Source organism: Garra rufa, chromosome 14 (assembly GCF_049309525.1).
Source record: "Garra rufa chromosome 14, GarRuf1.0, whole genome shotgun sequence".
NCBI classification, from domain to species: Eukaryota; Metazoa; Chordata; class Actinopteri; order Cypriniformes; family Cyprinidae; genus Garra; species Garra rufa.
Window position 1 is genome coordinate 40181196 of NC_133374.1, and position 19123 is coordinate 40200318.

A 19123-nucleotide genomic window follows, 5' to 3' on the forward strand; every position below is an offset into this window, starting at 1 on the left:
TCCAGAGGGAACAGGAACTCAGACCAGGGCAGAGACAACTATTACACATTTAACAACTGACAAACCACAGAGGAAACACAAGGACTATTTATACACAAGACAGAGGTAATGAACTAATTGTTAACCATAGAAACTAACAGGGGAGTGGGTGTGGCAATGAGTGTCCATGACAACAAATGAGGAAGCACAGAGGCAGGGAAGCAGTAAACAATGAGACACAAAAACAATAGACAACAACAATAGTCCTTAAAACACAGACACAGAACACACACAGACCGGGATTATGACATAGCCCCCCCTCAAACGCAAGTCCGGGGGAGGTGGGGGGGTGGCGTGGGAGCTTAGGCAGAACAGGGGGCGGGCTGGGGGGCCAGGTCCATGAGGTAAGACAAACAGGGGACTGAAGCAGACCGAGACACCAGGGCAGAGGCGGCCAGATGGATCAGGGGCCCACCAGGGCGACGCAGAAGCCCACCGGGGCAGAGCAGAAGGAGCAGAAGCCCACCAGGGCAGAGTAGAAGCCAACCAGGGCAGAGCAGATGGAGCAGGAGCCCCCCAGGGCGGAGCAGAAGGAGCAGGAGCCCACCAGGACGGAGCAGAAGGAGCAGGAGCCCACCAGGCCAGAGCAGAAGCCCACCAGGGCGGAGCAGAAGGAGTAGAAGCCCACCAGGGCGGAGCAGAAGGAGCAGGAGCCCACCAGGGCAGAGCAGAAGGAGCAGGAGCCCACCAGGGCAGAGGAGAAGGAGCAGGAGCCCACCAGAGCGGAGCAGAAGGAGCAGGAGCCCACCAGGGCAGAGCAGAAGCCCACCAGAGCGGAGCAGAAGGAGCAGGAGCCCACCAGGGTGGAGCAGAAGGAGCAGAAGCCCACCAGAGCGGAGCAGAAGGAGCAGGAGCCCACCAGGGCAGAGCAGAAGCCCACCAGAGCGGAGCAGAAGGAGCAGGAGCCCACCAGGGCAGAGCAGAAGCCCACCAGAGCGGAGCAGAAGGAGCAGGAGCCCACCAGGGCAGAGCAGAAGCCCACCAGAGCAGAGCAGAGCAGAAGGAGCAGGAGCCCACCAAGGCGGAGCAGAAGGAGCAGAAGCCCAATAGGGCGGAGCAGAAGCCCACCAGGGCGGAGCAGAAGCCCACCAGGGCGGAGCAGAAGGAGCAGGAGCCCACCAGGGCGGAGCAGAAGGAGCAGAAGCCCAATAGGGCGGAGCAGAAGGAGCAGGAGCCCACCAGGGCAGAGCAGAAGCCCACCAGAGCGGAGCAGAAGGAGCAGGAGCCCACCAGGGCGGAGCAGAAGGAGCAGAAGCCCAATAGGGCGGAGCAGAAGCCCACCAGGGCGGAGCAGAAGCCCACCAGGGCGGAGCAGAAGGAGCAGGAGCCCACCAGGGTGGAGCAGAAGGAGCAGGAGTCCACCAGGGCGGAGCAGAAGCCCACCAGGGCGGAGCAGAAGGAGCAGAAGCCCACCAGGGCGGAGCAGAAGCCCACCAGGGCAGAGCAGAAGGAGCAGGAGCCCACCAGGGCGGAGCAGAAGGAGCAGGAGCCCACCAGGGCAGAGCAGAAGGAGCAGGAGTCCACCAGGGCGGAGCAGAAGGAGCAGGAGCCCACCAGGGCGGAGCAGAAGGAGCAGGAGTCCACCAGGGCGGAGCAGAAGCCCACCAGGGCGGAGCAGAAGGAGCAGAAGCCCACCAGGGTGGAGCAGAAGGAGCAGGAGCCCACCAGGGCGGAGCAGAAGCCCACCAGGGCGGAGCAGAAGGAGCAGGAGCCCACCAGGGCGGAGCAGGAGCCCACCAGGGCGGCGCAGACGGAACAGAAGCCCACCAGGGCGGAGCAGACAGAGCAGGAGCCCACCAGGTCGGAGCAGAAGCCCACCAGGGCGGAGCAGAAGGAGCAGAAGGAGCAGGAGTCCACCAGGGCGGAGCAGAAGCCCACCAGGGCGGAGCAGAAGCCCACCAGGGCAGAGCAGAAGGAGCAGGAGCCCACCAGGGCGGAGCAGAAGGAGCAGGAGTCCACCAGGGCGGAGCAGAAGGAGCAGGAGCCCACCAGGGCGGAGCAGAAGGAGCAGGAGTCCACCAGGGCGGAGCAGAAGCCCACCAGGGCGGAGCAGAAGGAGCAGAAGCCCACCAGGGCGGAGCAGAAGGAGCAGGAGCCCACCAGGGCGGAGCAGAAGCCCACCAGGGCGGAGCAGAAGGAGCAGGAGCCCACCAGGGCGGAGCAGAAGCCCACCAGGGCGGAGCAGAAGGAGCAGGAGCCCACCAGGGCGGAGCAGGAGCCCACCAGGGCGGCGCAGACGGAGCAGAAGCCCACCAGGGCGGAGCAGAAGGAGCAGGAGCCCACCAGGGCGGCGCAGACGGAACAGAAGCCCACCAGGGCGGAGCAGACAGAGCAGGAGCCCTCCAGGGCGGAACAGGAGGTGCAGAAGTCCTCCAGGGCGGAACAGGAAGCGCAGGAGCCCTCCAGGGCGGAACAGGAGGCGCAGAAGTCCTCCAGGGCGGAACAGGAGGCGCAGATGTCCTCCAGGGCGGAACAGGAGGCGCAGAAGTCCTCCAGGGCGGGATAGACAGCCGCGTCATGGACTGGGAGCTGGGGAGAGCAGAGACAGAGGAGACAGACAGAGCAAGGAGAGAAGCTGAGAGTTCATGGGAACACGCTGCCTCCATAGCCGTGACAGGGTAGACAGGGAGCCTAGGCGGAGCAGGCAGAGCAAGGAGCCTTGAAGGTGCAGGCAGAGCAGGAAGCCTTGGTGGTGCAGGCCAGATCAGGGAGCCTTGAATGAATGAATGAATGAATGAATGAATGATGCATTTATATAGCGCTTTCATTGTGTATTGCCGTACACCCAAAGCGCTTTACAATCATATAGGGGATCTCTCCTCAACCATCACCAGTGTGCAGCATCCACTTGGATGATGCGTCGGCAGCCACAGTACAACGGCGCCGGTGCGCTCACCACACACCAGCTACAGGTGGAGAGGAGAGAGTTATGGAGCCAATTCAATGAATGGGGATTATTAGGAGGCCATGATTGACTAGGGCCAATGGAGGGAATTTGGCCAGGACAGGGAGCCTTGGCGGTGCAGGCAGAGCAGGGAACTCCGCTATGCACGCCACCTCCGAAAGAGGTATAGGCGTAGCGGACATGTGGACAGATGAGGCCTCTGAGACGCAGTGTGCAGCCCACACACTCAAAATGGCGATGGCTATCGTGGGCAGTGCGGTGGTTAATGGAAGGCCCATCGGGTTTGTGGGCATGTGGCTTGGGAGCGTTGGCTCTGCGTGGCTTGGGAGTGAAGGAACAGCTGTGACTTGATTTGGTGTGGCTGGGGAAGCTATGACTTGACAGGACGTGACTGGTATAGTTGTTGGCTTGGCTGACGTAGTTTTAGCAGATGCTGGTTTGGCTGATGTAGCATTAGCAGTCGCTGGCTTGGCTGGTGCTGATAGTAAGAGACCGACTGATCGAGCTGACAGCAGTGGTGGGTCCTCCAAGCTTGATATTAGCCTCTGATAAGTCACGAGAATGTGAGGGTGTGATGTAGCAACCACCATTTCATTAGTAATTTTGGGCATGGCGGTCATCTTGGGTGCAGGCTTGGGCATGGTGGCCATCTTTGCGACAGGCTCTGGGGTGGCGGCGGCCATCTTTGCGACAGGCTCTGGCGAGGCGGCGGCCATCTTTGCGACAGGCTCTGGCGTGGCGGCGGCCATCTTTGCGACAGGCTCTGGCGTGGTGGCCATCTTAGCAGCAGGCTCTGGCGTGGCGGCCATCTTTGCAGCAGGCTCTGGCGTGGCGGCCATCTTTGCAGCAGGCTCTGGCGTGGCAGCCATCTTTGCAGCAGGCTCTGGCGTGGCAGCCATCTTAGCAGCAGGCTTTGGCATGGCGACCATCTTTGCAGCAGGCTCTGGCATGGCGGCCATCTTTGCAGCAGGCTCTGGCGTGGCGGCCATCTTTGCAGCAGGCTCTGGCGTGGCAGCCATCTTTGCAGCAGGCTCTGGCGTGGCGGCCATCTTTGCAGCAGGCTCTGGCGTGGCAGCCATCTTTGCAGCAGGCTCTGGCGTGGCGGCCATCTTTGCAGCAGGCTCTGGCGTGGCAGCCATCTTTGCAGCAGGCTCTGGCGTGGCGGCCATCCTGACAATTTTTTGGGGGACCCCTCCATTTTGGCCTAGTTTTGAGTAGCATTTGGGTGGGTTTTGTTGTGAAGACTGTGACACTTAGTGTTTTTGTCCTGTGAAAATGGAGCTTTTTGAAGACTCTCTGCCAAATGAATAAGTTTTCACACTGTAGTGTAAATTGTGAAAACTTTGAAAATTATGACATATGTTTTGTCACATATTGAATCGATAGATTTGTTTATACCAAAGTGTCGCTAAAGATATGTTAGTTTGTACAATCTTCACTTGTTACTTTGGACCACAAAACCAGTCATAAGAGTCAATTGTTTTGGAACTGCGATGTATACATCATCTGAAAGGTGAATAAAGTATGCTTTCCTTTGATGTATGGCTTGTCAGGATTGAACAATATTTGATTGACTCGAGATACAACTATTTGAAAATCTGAAATCTGAGGGTGCAAAAAAAAAATCACAGTACTGAGAAAATCGCCTTTATAGTTGTCCAAATGAAGTTCTTAGCAATGCATATTACTAATTAAAAATTAGGGATTTGATATATTTATGGCAGGAAATTTGCAAAATATCTTGATGGAAAACGATAATTTTGACCCATACGATATATTTTTGACTACTGTATACAAATGCTACTTAAGATTGGTTTTGTGCTCCAGGGTCACATATTAAGTTGCTGCATAGATGACAGATTTTTTTTTTCTTGCAGCAAAACAGAACAATTTTAATTTTAGAATGGTGATTGAGTGCGACCTGGACGCATCAGAACACGGTGAGACTATAATAACATGAGAACATTATTTCATCTGGTCTCTCAGTATTGTCTCTGTGAGCTTTAATGCATTATGTTTTACACAAGTGCAATAAGATGATTTAAATGTAATAATTTGAGCATTTTCTTTTTGAAATGAAAACATAATTTTCAGATGGATTAATGTAATGTAATGTAGATGCTGCCTAGGTATATGGACCAATTGTCACTTGCTTATTAGTATGCATATACTATACTAGCATATTGGTTGCACATATTTTCTGCATGACCATATTATACATCCTTAACCACAGTCCATACCTAAACTAAACAACTACCTGCAACTACCTAACAATTAATAAGCAGTAATTGGGAATTTATTGAGCTTAAGGCGAGACACTGCAGGTGAAATGGGTAAAGAAATTAACTAATAGTTATCACCTTACTGACTCAGTTGATTGATTACATTGATAATACATTGCAAACATTTTTGTATTACAAGTTCTAAAATGTTAGGTTTAAATATGCAAATGATCCATTATTGAATTAAATATGCGCTAATTCGCATACATTTCTAGTACAAAAATCTTAACACTGGATAAAGTCAGCTTCAAAATTCTTGTTTAATTTTTTTGACATATTAAAGTCAAATGTTTTAACAGAGGGGATTTTGGGAATCTCATTTTGTCACTCCATAATTCAGAAAATACAATAAAGTAAAATTAAATAATTTTACAGTTCTTTGGGGAATAAAATGTTGTATAAAATCAAGAAAATTATATATGAACAAATCCCTCTGTAAAAACCTTCAGGATATAGACAGGAATAAAAATGTAAAGTTTGGTGCGTGTAAGTGTTTGGAGATTTAAGGCTCAGTGTAGGAGAAAAAAAAACGCATTTTGAGAAACGCCTTTAAAAATAAGTATTGTAATTGAAATCTATTGACACAAATAAATAAAGTTTACTTAAGAGTTAACAGTGTCTTTTTGGTGATTTTTTTCCCCATTTGTCTGAAAAGACACTTTATGAAACACCAAAAAGCTCAAACTCTCAAACTGAATATATTTTTGCCTGCATAGTCTCCCCTTAAGGCGAGATACAGGTGAATAGGGTAAAAAAATTAACTAATAGTTATCACCTTACTTACTCACTTTATTGATTACATTGATAATTGCAAACATTTTTGTATTACAAGTTCTAAAATGTTATGTTAAATATGCAAATGATCCATTATTGAATGAAATATGCACTAATTTGCATACATTTCTAGTACAAAAATCTAAAAACTAGATGAAGTAAGTTTCAAAATTCTTATTTAATTTTTTTGACATATTAAAGTCAAATGTTTTTACAGAGGGGATTTTGGGAATCTCATTTTGTCATGCCATAATTCAGAAAATACTTGGAACAGGAAGAAAACAATATATAATTTTTTTTTTACAGTTTTTGGGGAATAAAAAAAGCAAATTATATATGAACAAATCCTTCTGTAAAAACATTCAGGATATAGTCAGGAATAAAAATGTAAAGTTTGGTGTGTGTAAGTGTTTGGAGATTTAAGGCTCAGTGTAGGAGAAAAAACGCATTTTGAGAAACGCCTTTAAAAATAAGTATTGTAATTGAAATCTATTGACACAAATAAATAAAGTTTACTTAAGAGTTAACAATGTCTTTTTGGTGTTTTTTTTCCCCATTTGTCTAAAAAAAGATACTTTATGAAACACCAAAAAGCTCAAACTCTCAAACTGAAGATATTTTTGCCTGCATAGTCTCCCCTTAAGGCGAGATACAGGTGAATAGGGTAAAAAAATTAACCACTAGTCTGAAAAAACACTTTATGAAAAACCAAAAAGCCCATAATCTCAAACTTGACAGGTGCATTTGCCTGCAGTGTCTCCCCTTAAAGTCAGTTAATAGTTAGTTAATATTGAGAACTTGACCTTAAAATAAAGTGCGACCATATTTACCTTTGTATTGTCCTTCAAATTGTGGTGCAGACACGTTTCGTCTCAGGCTGGCGTGGGTCGAGTTGTCCTGTGACCCGTCCTTCTGCTTCACCGAGTCCAAAGCTGAAGCCGGCCGGTCGAGCTGCCCCCGAAGCGCTTTGTTTTCGCTCTCCAGCTTTATGATCTCATTCTGCATTTCTGAGATGACCTGCGCGAAGCTGCGTCCGCTCTCCATGCTTCCAGACTATCCGTCCATTCGAGTGCAGCATGAAGAGTCCTGTTTCCACCCCTTATACCGGACCTCTCCCACAGCGTCTTTCAATCTCAGTCCAAATCTTGTCCCGGGGAGATTATGTCGCCTTTCACCACTTATACAGCTGAAAGCGTTCGGGTGGTTGGCCCTTCGGGCCTCATGACCATGTTTAATTAATTACAGACAGAGTGTTGGGTTTCCATCACTAGGCTTTGCCTGGAATAGCGCATATAGAGGTAAAATAACCATACCGAGGAAACTAAATAGACACTGAACACTTGGCTGCAAGAACATCTTGATTAATTTTCTTTCTCTGAGAGGACAAATGCAATTAAGTTGTCATCGGACTGAGATGAAGATGTGCGATAGATTCATTGGTAACTGATGCGCCTCCCTAGGAGCTTAAAAAATTCATCAGGTCAGTCAACAAGAAGCAACAAATCTAGGATGGAAAAGTTCTCCATAAGCATGTCCTTATTACATGTCCTCTTCCTGTCAGTCTGAAGAGTAGAAGTAACAACTGCCAGATGACACCTGATTTAAATAACTATTTTGATGGTCTAATATTTATAGCTTTATAGATTTTCACATAATGTCTAAAAGGTTTCATTTTTGCACATGAAGACTGTAGTTACATATTTATTACAACTAAACCAGTCAGTATCTAAATATGTCCATTCATACTCAATCTGTTTTCAATTCTAGGAGGCTTGCCAATATTATATACTAAATAAATAAGAATATTTAGCAGAAACAACAGACATCAACATGTTGTACACCTCTGAAAAGAGAGGAAGAGCCATCCAGTGAAAACCAACCACAATCATAGAGTAATTACCTGTAATTATCAACCTTAAAGAAATGTTTGTGTTATTCATACGCCATTATCCAGCGTCATTATGAGCTCCAATGAATATGCATTTGGCAAAGCAGCATGAAACAGAGGTTAAGGATATTGCCCTTTAGTTACAGCACAGGCACAAGAATAAAGAATACGGCGTTTGAGTCTAACAAAGAATTCATTCTAACGAATACACATCAAATAAAAGTGCACAACAGATCATACAATAGAGAAAATTACAGAAAATTGCCCTAATATACATACGCACAAAATATCTAAGCTCAGGATGCAGTTGTCGATGCTTTAATGTTTTTTTTTCTGTCTTCTTCACACTGTGATCACAATTTAATCAAAGACAACATCCTAATAGTTTAAAACATTTCCAAATTTGACAAACAAGAAATTCTGTACTTGTTTTTTTTTTGTGTTTTCGCACATAAGCAAATACATAACATTGTAATAAAGTAAGATCTACAATGGTTTGTTTTTGTTTTCTCTTTGCCATAGTGCATTGCCACAGACATATATGTTTGATATTGAATACCAAAACATTGTCTCTGTGTTGTTAACAGAAATGAGCCATCTGATTCTCCGGTGTGCACACTAGACTCTGAATCATGCATGAAGCTGTCTGTGTGGGAGAGAAACCCTATCACCCAAACACTGCTCTCCATGACTTGAAATGTGTGCCCTGAGTGAGTGCATGGTTGGGATGACAACAGCTGATTATTGGGAGGCAACCATTCAAAACAAAATTAGGCACCATTAGTATTTATTTTACAGTAAAATAAACTCAAACCACACATAAATTACTCAAAACTGTTTTACAACTCTAAAAATATATAACAATATTTCGACAGCACAAACTATGCTTCCTACTCTTCGTTATAATGGACCCTGAAACCTAAATAAAATTCTATACAGATCACATTCTTCTAAATAACAAAACAAATTAACAATAAATAAATTTGTTCTTGTGGGATGAAATTTGAAATTTAAACCTGTGACACTGTAATCGGTTTGTACATTCAACAACTGTATTCCTAATATTTTCTATTTTATCACAAAATAAATAAATAAAAATCATAAGGTCATTACTACTAAGCTGTTCTGGAATATTCCGTTTGGGCTACATGATTATTTGTTAAACATGCCACTGTACCAAATAATAACCTATGATTGTTATGCTTATTTTCTATAAATTCATGGAGATGCTTGAACCGGCAGACTAAATTAAGTTAAACTAAATTATTTTTATCAATTACCATTTTCACTGCAAAAAATGCTTTTCTTACTTAGATTTTTTTTCTTCTTTCCAGCCAAAATATCTAAAAATTCTTAAATCATGAAGGATTTTCTAAATTAGTAAAAATTATTTTCTTATGTTTTCAGAACAAAACAAAATTCTTAAATCAAGAAGGATTTTCTAGAAGAGTAAAAATTATTGTCTTGTTTTCAGAACAAAACAAGTCAAAATTAAGTGCATTTTTGCCTGAAACAAGCTAAATAATCTGCCAAATGGCAAATAATATTGTTTTGAAATAAGTTTTTTTTTTTTTTTGCTTACCCCACTGGCAGATAATTTAGCTTGTTCTAAGCAAAAAAAAAAAAAACTTATTTCAAAACAATATTATTTTTCTTACCCCATTGGCAGATTATTTAGCTTGTTTCAGGCAAAAATGCACTTAATTTTGACTTGTTTTGTTCTGAAAACAAGACAATAATTTTTACTCTTCTAGAAAATCCTTCTTGATTTAAGAATTTTTAGATTGATTTAAGAATTTTTAAATATTCTGGTTGGAATCGAGACAAAAAAAAAAATCTAAGTAAGAAAAGCTTTTTTTTTTTTTTTTGTGGCGTTGAGTGTTTATCTTTCCATGCAACGTGGAATACTGCTAGTTACCTTTCCAGAGAAAAATAAGTAATTAAATTTTTTTTCAGTGTATCACCACTCTGTAAGATTTCAGTGCCATCAGTTGACATTATTAAATCTAAAGTATGATTATGATAATGTCAGCATCCTGACATGTTATCTAACCAATATAGAATTTCTAAAAATTAGGATGTCTATAAATGCAAAAAAATGCTTTTCTTACTTATATTTTTTGTCTTGTTTCCAGCCAAAATATCAAAAAAATGCTTAAATCAAGACAGATTTTCTAGACGAGTAAAAATTATTTTATTGTTTTTAGAAAAAAACAAGTCAAAATTAAGTGAATTTTTGCTTAGAACAAGCAAAATAATCTGGGTAAGCCAATTGGGTAAGAAAAAAAATCTTATTTCAAACTGAAAAGAAGATTTTTTCTTTTCTTAAAAGAACAATACATGATTTAAAGACAAAACTATAGGTTTCTTAGCATTTTATAGATGGCTAGGTATCACATTGTGACAGTCATGTTTATATTTATAGCTCACCCTTTGTAAACCATTATAATAAGTGCTGAAAATTAAAAACTAAAATCACTTTAGTAAAAGTAACGAAAAAAGTAACAATTCTAAATTAATTATAATTAAATACACACTTACTACATATAAACAAGCCTCGCTAAAGTAGCTCTCAGATAGGTCCTTCAAGGTATCTTGGAGAGGTGAGGTGTCCAAGTCACAACATCTAACTATTGGAGTACCTCAGGGCTCAGTTCTTGGACCAGTTCTCTTCTCTGTCTACATGGCATCACTAGGTTCTGTCATTCAGAAACATGGCTTTTCATATCACTGCTATGCTGATGACACTCAACCCTACCTCTCATTTCATCCTGATGATCCAAAGATAGCTGCTCGCATCTCAGCTTGACTAACAGACATTTCTTGCTGAATGAAGGACCATCATCTTCAACTCAACCTTGCCAAGTCAGAACAGCTTGTGTTTCCATCAAACCCATCGCTTCATCACATACCATTCAGTTAGGTACATCAACCATAACTCCATCAAAACAGCCAAAAACTTTGGAGTTGTAATTGATGATCAGCTGACTTTCTCTGCCCGGTCCTGCCGATTTGCTTCATTCAACATTAAGAAAAAAAAAAATTTTTCAGAACATGCTTCACAACTCATTGTTCAAGCTCTTGTTCTGTCTAGGCTGGACTATTGCAATGCTCTCTTGGCAGCTCTTCCAGCCAGTTCTATCAAACCTTTATAATTGATCCAGAATGTGGCTGCAAGATAAATTTTTAACAAGCCAAAAAGAACGCACATCACACCTCTCTTCATCAATTTGCACTGGCTACCAATAGCTGCTCACATAAAATTCAAGGCATTTATGTTTGCAGCACTGGCTCTGCACCCCTTTACTTAAATTCATTACTTCAGACTTATGCGCCTCTAGAGGCTTGCGTTCTGCAAGTGAACAGCGCGTTATTGTGTCATCCCAAAGAGGCACAAAATCACTTTCACTGACTTTTACTTTAAACGGCCCTTTTAGTGAAATGAACTCAATCTGAACAGCTGAGTCCTTCTTCAAGAATCAGCTAAAAACACATCTCTTCCGTCTTTATTTGACCCTCTAACTCCAGCACTCTCTATTCTATTTCTATTTTTATTCTTTAAAAAAACATTCTCTCTTTTTAGTTTTTATTTATTATACAATTAACAAAAAAACTATTCTGATTTTTCTTACAGTTTTTTACAGACGCTAGGACACATTTCTCAAGACTTAGGTCACTTTTGCAAAACTCTTCACACAATTCTCCTAACCGACTTTCAGCTTGGCAAAGCAGTTCATTTCACATTCAAAATGCACTCCAACTACCAAAACACTTTATTCAGGTCTCAAATAAACTCATTCTTCCAGAACACTAGCAAAGGTTGACAGCCGACAAACACACTTTGTCACCCACAAAACAATGAGCTAAAAAACACTAACAACATGTAGCATTACACAGTGTTTTCTTGTGTAAAACAAGGACACATCTCTGTTTATAACTGCAATATATATTGTTTATAACTACAATATATGTTACTGGAATGAATCAGACATGATGCAGAATTTGTCAATATTTTATGTTGTTTATTTATTTTTTATTTTTTTTTTGCACTAAGTAATTCCAAAATACAAGAATTTGTATTCACACCATCCACTGATACAGATACAATAGTAATGCTAATCTACTCACATTTTTAGATTTGAAATATGTTTCAATAAAATATTGCTGTTGAACTTTGCTGTCTTATTCAGTTTCGCATTATGTTATTGTTTTGAACATAAGTTTAACAGTTTTGAAAACAGTATGTAAGCACGTGCAAAATGTCCTGTACGCACAAAGATTTTTGGCAGTTGTTGTGTCTGAGTGAGAAAAGAATGCATGAAATTTGAGAGATGTAGTTATTGAATGCATTTTGTGCCAAAACAATGATAATTGATCCTCAGTTTAGCCCACATAGACTTCTGTTGTGCTCACTGTGTGAAGAGTTTTGCAAAAGTGACCCAAGTATTGAGAAATGTGTCCTTGCGTCTGTAAAAAACTGTAAACCTGGCAACCCTGAGCAGAGACCCTGGTATCCGAGGCCTCAAGCACATTGTCCCTAGTAATGGTTTTACGAATGACATGACATGAAACACAATATTTCTAACATATTTTTTCAGTACTTCGGTATTTCTTCAGTGTTTATTCACAAATAATGACTTATAAACATTACTAAGAATTAGTCGGAAGTGTCTAAACTTTGTCCATACCAAAACCTATGGCAGGGCTTAACAAAAGCATAGATCACCTGGACCTGTGACTGCTGGTTAAGAATAGAGCTGAACAGCATGTTTTAGTAAATGTTGACAATAGTGTTGTCTGCTCATTTCCTAAATGCTCTGATTGATTCAGTCATCACACATTGCCACCCTATATGCACATTTTACAGAGACTGAAGAGCTCAGTGATTATCTGTAATTTGTAGGGTGAGTTTCTTTTGTATCTGCAGAAGGGAAGGAAATGAACAAAGCACAGCTGGGTAAAAGCTCCTCCTCAGGAAAACGGTTTTGGGTGCAATGCCAGTGATGATTTTTGACAAACACAGTCAATCTGGAAATGCTATTTAAACATGAATAGAATTACTAGTACAAAATAAAGCATCTGTGTATTTTGTCATTACATTACTACTGATTTTTTAATTTCTTTATTGTACTATAAATAATTATTTAAGAGACTGACTATCATATTGAGAAGCTAGGCCTTCAGCTGGGACAAAAATACAGTGACTGAAATCTCAATGCTATATTAAGAGTAACATATAAGTTATGTAATCAGATTACTTTCCTCAAGTAACTAATAAAGAATTGAATTACAAAAAAAGAGCAAGACCAGTTTAAGTGACAAAAGGTAAAGCAAAAGTAACACTTTTCATAAAAACTAAGTAATTCAATTACATTTTTATGTGGTAACGTAATATTGTAATGCATTATTTAATTTCATTTATTTTATTTTTTTAAAAAAAATTTCCATAACAAAAAATACTGAGGCAATGCTTGTCAAATGAACATGCATGTTTGTTACATTCACTGGGTCTCTGCTACAAATGAACATATCTTCAGTTCAGCTCTATGGACTGCCAATCCACTTGACAGTTTGATTGTTTATACATACAGAGGATAAATGGCATTTTAATTTTAGAGCAAGTCAGGCCTCCCAATGACTTTTTTTGTATTTCTTGTGATCAGCACAGCCCCTTGATGTGAGTATGAGGTCTCAGCAGAATAAAAACAAAGGCACTTCCCATATAGCTGGGCATAAACTAAGAGCTGTTGAATATGGAGGTGTGGTGTTTTATGATGTAAAAGAACAAAGCAAAAACTAAATCCTAACAACAGTCTTTGATGTCAGTGAGCCTGGAAGAACAGGTCAATGACTCAATTTCTCCTTCGGTTGCCTTTTACCGCCATCTAGCGGTCATATTCAGAAACAGCGAATACATCTTCCCTCCACTACTTCAGTAACTAAACACTTTTCATATTATACAATCAAACAGCTGGCAGTCTAAAGTCTTGAATTCCTCACAAATGAAATTTAATTATCCCTTACCAAAAAGAAGTATACTTAAAGTTTATTTACAGTTCAAATATATTTTAAGTATACTTTATGTAGTAAGTATACAAATAACAGTGTACTAGTAGTATGCTTGTAAGTGTACAATTTCAATACTCGTTGGGACTAAATGTGCCCACTTTCTAGTATATAAAAGTATAGTTTAAGTATAACAGTAGTAAACTTTGAGTACACAACAGTTTACATCTGTGTTTTCAGTTTGTACTGTAAGAAGACCAAAAGTGAACTTATAGGTATACTGATAGTTTACTTATTAAATACTTTTTTTGTGCATTTTTTGTACAGTTTGCTGGTTATTACTATAAAATGAAACCCGATAGGGAGACCAAAATAAATGAAATAATAATTATATTTTTTTCTTTAAAAAAAAAACATAAATTCAAAAACCAACAAGAAAAAGGTCTAATAGATCAAAATGAAAAAAGTTTACAAAAAGCCAATCCAAAATGTGAATCTAAAAGGTAACTCCAAAAAGTTCCAAAAAAAAGTGCAAATAACAAGAGAACTCTACCTGTTACACTAAGTAGATCCCAGAGAAGTCCAGAAGAGGCACAAGAACAAGACATGAGAATGACAGAAACATGTTAAACACTGAGCAAAAATCTGAGGAACAGAGTCATTTAAATAAACACACAAGAAAGAAGACATGTGAAAGATTCAAATATGGTCATGCTTATGTGATAAAGAGTTTCAGCATCCTTTATACAAGATTTACCCATGTTATAGTTATTTCAGTCATGGCAACTCTCAGAAAGGATTGTAAAATCTTTATTAATGTAAATTAGAATGTGCATATGTTTAGTCTTGGTGGACTAGATCTGCTACGCTGCTGCTGATCATAAAAGCTGCTGCTGCTGCTAGAAAGAGAGGAAGATCCCCCCAACAGCAGAACTTTGTGCAATCAAATGATCTATTATGCTTTTCTTTTGGTACACCATGGTGAGATCGAAAGAGCTGTCTGGGGCCTTCAGAAAATAGGTTGTAGAAGCTTATGAGTCTGAAAAACAGGATTTAAAAAGATCTCAAAAAAGATTTTGAAATCAGCCATTCCACTGTCCAGAAAACACTGTCAACGTGCCCAGGTCTGGCCGTCCAAGCAAGTTCACCCTGAGAGCAGATCGCAAGATGCTAAAAGATGTCACCAAAAACCCTAAAATGACAACACAGGACCTATAGCAGGCTCCTGCTACTGTTGATATGAATGTGCATGCCTCTAAAATCAGAAAGAGACTACACAAGTTTAACTTTCATGTTAAGGTGTGCAAGGAGGAAACCCCTGCTCTCTAAGAAAAACACAAAGGCCAGACTGAAGTTTGCCAGAGAGAATGTAGACAAAGACCAGGACTTCTAGAATAATGTCCTTTGGACAGCTCCAAAATTGAATTATTTGGATACTGCAACAGAAGACGTGTTTTTTTTTTTTTTTTTTTTTTGGCTTAAACCAAATACAGCATTGCAGGAAAGGAACCTCATACCAACTGTGAAACATGGAGGTGGAAGTGTCCTGGTTTGGGGCTTTGCTGCAGTAGGTCCTGGCCAGCTCACCATCACAGAATCCACCATGAATTCTATGGTGTATCAGGGGGTGCTTGAGGAACGTGAGACCATCTGTAAAAAAATTAAAGCTGAAGCGGAACTGGACCCTACAACATGACAACGAGCCAAAACATACCAGTAAATCCACCAAGAACTGGCTGAAAACTAAGAAATGTAGAGTACTGGAATGTCAGAGTCAAAGCCTAGATCTGTGGGGTGACTTGAAACAGGCTATACATGCAAGAAACCAGCTGAAAGAACTGTAAGTTGAGGAGCAAACTTTCCTCAGACCGATTTCAGAGACTGGTAGATGGCTAAAAGAAGCGTCTCACTGAAGTTATTTCAGTCAAAGGGGGTAACACTTGCTATTAGTGGGCAGAGTATTCTTACTTTTTCCTCAGAATACACATTTTTGTTGAAATCATTTGTTTAAGTAAAACAAGGTTATTTTTTTGTTGTTTACTTGCAATAAAATCACTTTCTTTTCCAGACAAAAATAAAAACAAGATTAACCAGTGATATGTAAAGATTTCTTAATAAAGAACAGAAAATTGAATAGGGTGTCCTAATTTTTTCACATGACTGTAACTGTGTATCATCGGTGTAACAATGGAAGGAAATTCCAAAGCGCCTGATGACTTTGCCAAATGGGAGCATGTAAAGAATGAATAAAATAGGTCAGAGAATTGATACCTACAGCATGTGAATGGGACCTTGAGCTTCCCATTGATACAAATCAGATCTGTCTGTGAGGTATGACTCTAACCAGCGCAAAAATGTTGTTGTGTTTGAGGTGGTCCTGAAGGTGGCTGGCAACTCCTCTCAGCAGAACCTTAGAAAGAAATGACTGGTTGGATACGGGCCTATAGTTAGCAAGCATTTAAGGATCCAAGGTGGGTTTCTTGAGTAATGACCTAATTATGGCTGTTTTTAGGGCAGACGGTGCGTGGACATACTAAAGGGATTGGTTAATTATCATGGTGATAAAGGGACTGATGACAGAAATATTTGCTTTCACCAGAGGTGTAGGAAAGGGGTTGAGGGCACAGGAAGAGGATCTCAAACCCCAAATGGTATTCTCAACCTCATTTAGATTGACTTCTGGGAAGCAGGAAAGCAGCTTTGAAATACTGGACTGCAGGGAGGCAGTTACTCCCTAAAACATAGTTATTGTTTATGGAAAGTAATGCGTTTCGGTTCTTTTGCATGACTTTTTATAATCTGTTATTGGGCTTGCTTGTTGTTGTTGTTTTTTTTTATAAAGATGTCATATTTTTGGCAAATGTAAAAAGCCTTTCACATCGAAATTCAAATGAATACCCTGCAGGAAGAAAATGTAAATTCAAAAAGCTCAAACAAACCTCTCACCTGTGCTTCAGGCGAGCTGTCAGGCAATACATGGGAAAACAAAGTAACTGGCATTGCTTACTCAGATATTTTCCTGTAAATTAAAAAGCAATGTCAGTGTCGATAGCCTTGTGGGCAGTCCACCGACATATGGCACATTTGTACTTCAGGTGTCCCGAGTTCAAATCCTACCTCTTGGACCTTTCCTGGTCCTACCCCACTCTCTCTCCAACTTAATTCCTGTCACATCTCAACTGTCCTATTCAGGGTACTATTTGTTAAAAAAATAAAATAAAATAAAAAACAGAGGGGGGATGCTTTTGAAAACTTTTTTTGTCTGTCCATAGGCAGAGGTTGACAAAACTGTTAGTGTAATCTGATAACAACGCACATTATATACCTGTTTTTTTAAGGCAAGAACTAGATAATGAGTTTCACCTCATGAAATGTTTTTATGAAGGAAACTGTCTAACATTGTAAGGTAGGCCTAATAATTGCAATGATTTTATTTCAAACCTTATATATGGAGTGAGCAAAGTATCAACAGAGCTTTTTTGAAACTCCGAATCAGTAAACCCCTGCATCGCAAAATGATTCACTGTTTCGAAACGTGAATCATTGTGATTCAAAACAGGACTTCAGTGCGCTAATCACAATTCAAGCACGTATTGTCAATCATTTGATTCAAAACAGGACTTCAATGCGCGTATCCCGAATCATTTGATTCAAAACGAAAGTTCAATGCGTGAATCATTTGATTCAGAACGGGACTTAAATGCATGCATTGCAAATCATTTGATTCAGAACAGGACTTTAAAGCATGTATTGTGAATTATTTGATTCAGAACAGGACTTCAGTGTGTGTATCGAAAATCATTCGATTCATAATGGAACTTCAATGCGTGTATCGTGAATAATTTGATTCAGAACAGGACTTTAGGTGAGGCTTGGATCTACATGCAGCTTAACTTTTCTTTATTTAAGCAAAATATCAAAGATCACAACTTGGGATCTTACAGAAGGTAAACAAGCCAGCTCTGTAAACATAACACAATGGTTAAGTCAATACCGGACCCGGAACTGAGAAAACTGAGGGAATAAATACGCGAGGATCTAAAGAAGACACCGATGATGAGCTTCATCAGAAACAATGTAAACAAATTAGCATGTGAGAACTAAGCAAATAGTAAATAACACACAAATAAAGAGTTCAAGGAAATGAAACTGAAGCCAAAAACAAATGTATGTTTGACAATCAAGCAACCAGAGCAATACTCAAAATGTAACATGACCACTAGATCTTCTAAAACGTCTCATTGATTCCTACAGTAGAGGCAACAACAGCCATAGACTCACAGTCTATCCAGTTAGGGGTATTGTGAAAATGTAGCGCTTTCTACAGTCCGGAGTGGAACTTGAACCCCTGGCTCTGAAGTTTGCGGCAGACTTGGATTCCGTTTTTGCTCCTGGACTGCTAAAATGCAAATAATGGTAAGTACTACACCACCCACCACAAGCAGCACTGTGCCTATCCAGCCAGTGTAGATCGCTGGTCCGAAGTCCCGAGTCAATACGGCGTTGGCTTTCGAAGAGGTTAAATGTGTAGTCCAGGAAATCACCACCAGTAAAACCAGTCCACTCACAACAAACATGGGCCCGGAGGCTATTTTAAAGGCTATGTTCTTAGGATACCGTATCCAGCCGATAGGGTAAACTGCAATGGCAAGAGCTCCCAATACTATTGACGTGATGACGAGGATTTTCCAGGTGTTAAAGTGCTCGGTTAGATTCAGCAGAGACTGATAGAAGTTGCAGTGAAGTCTGCCGGTGGTGTGGTGTTGCCAGTTCAGCCAAACTCCATCCCAGTACAATGGAAGTCTTGTTGTGATGTTTTCCACCTCTCCGGTTACGTTCCACATGGGTAGAAATTTTGTAAGGATAGAGCAGAACCAGCCCGTACCGGCCAGCCCCAAAATAGCAAACTCTATCCTAATATTCATGTCTGTGTTTATTCAGCAGCGCCGAGCTGAACTATTTCTCACAGCATGGAGACTCACTTTACTGCATTCCAGCTGTGGGTGGAGAGACACACTGCGGTTGAAACGTGGAGGATCCCTTTGTGTTTTTGCCATGGTTTCATAACAAATCCCTCTCTTTCCTCAAACGATGAGTCATGAAAAGGGAGCTGTTAAATGTGCCGTACTGACAAGCTTCAGAGCATTACTGAGACAATAAAAGTCCTTGAAACTATTTGTTTCCTGGATTTGGGATTGTTCCCATACAGACATGTTATTCATGACTTAT

At 41.0% G+C, this 19123-nt stretch overlaps 1 protein-coding gene across 1 annotated transcript; it reads right to left on the reverse strand.

The window, feature by feature from the left end:
- Positions 1-17769: 17769 nt before the first annotated feature.
- Positions 17770-18902, reverse strand: LOC141285471 (claudin-4-like). The gene has a single exon (XM_073818479.1). The coding sequence runs from the start codon at positions 18817-18819 to the stop codon at positions 18187-18189; it is 633 nt and encodes a 210-aa protein (XP_073674580.1). The 5' UTR covers positions 18820-18902; the 3' UTR covers positions 17770-18186.
- Between the last annotated feature and the right edge of the window lie 221 nt (positions 18903-19123).

Excerpts from the sequence above, each read along its gene's own strand:
- LOC141285471 (XM_073818479.1), bottom strand. The coding sequence starts at position 18,819 with ATGAATATTAGGATAGAGTTTGCTATTTTGGGGCTGGCCGGTACGGGC.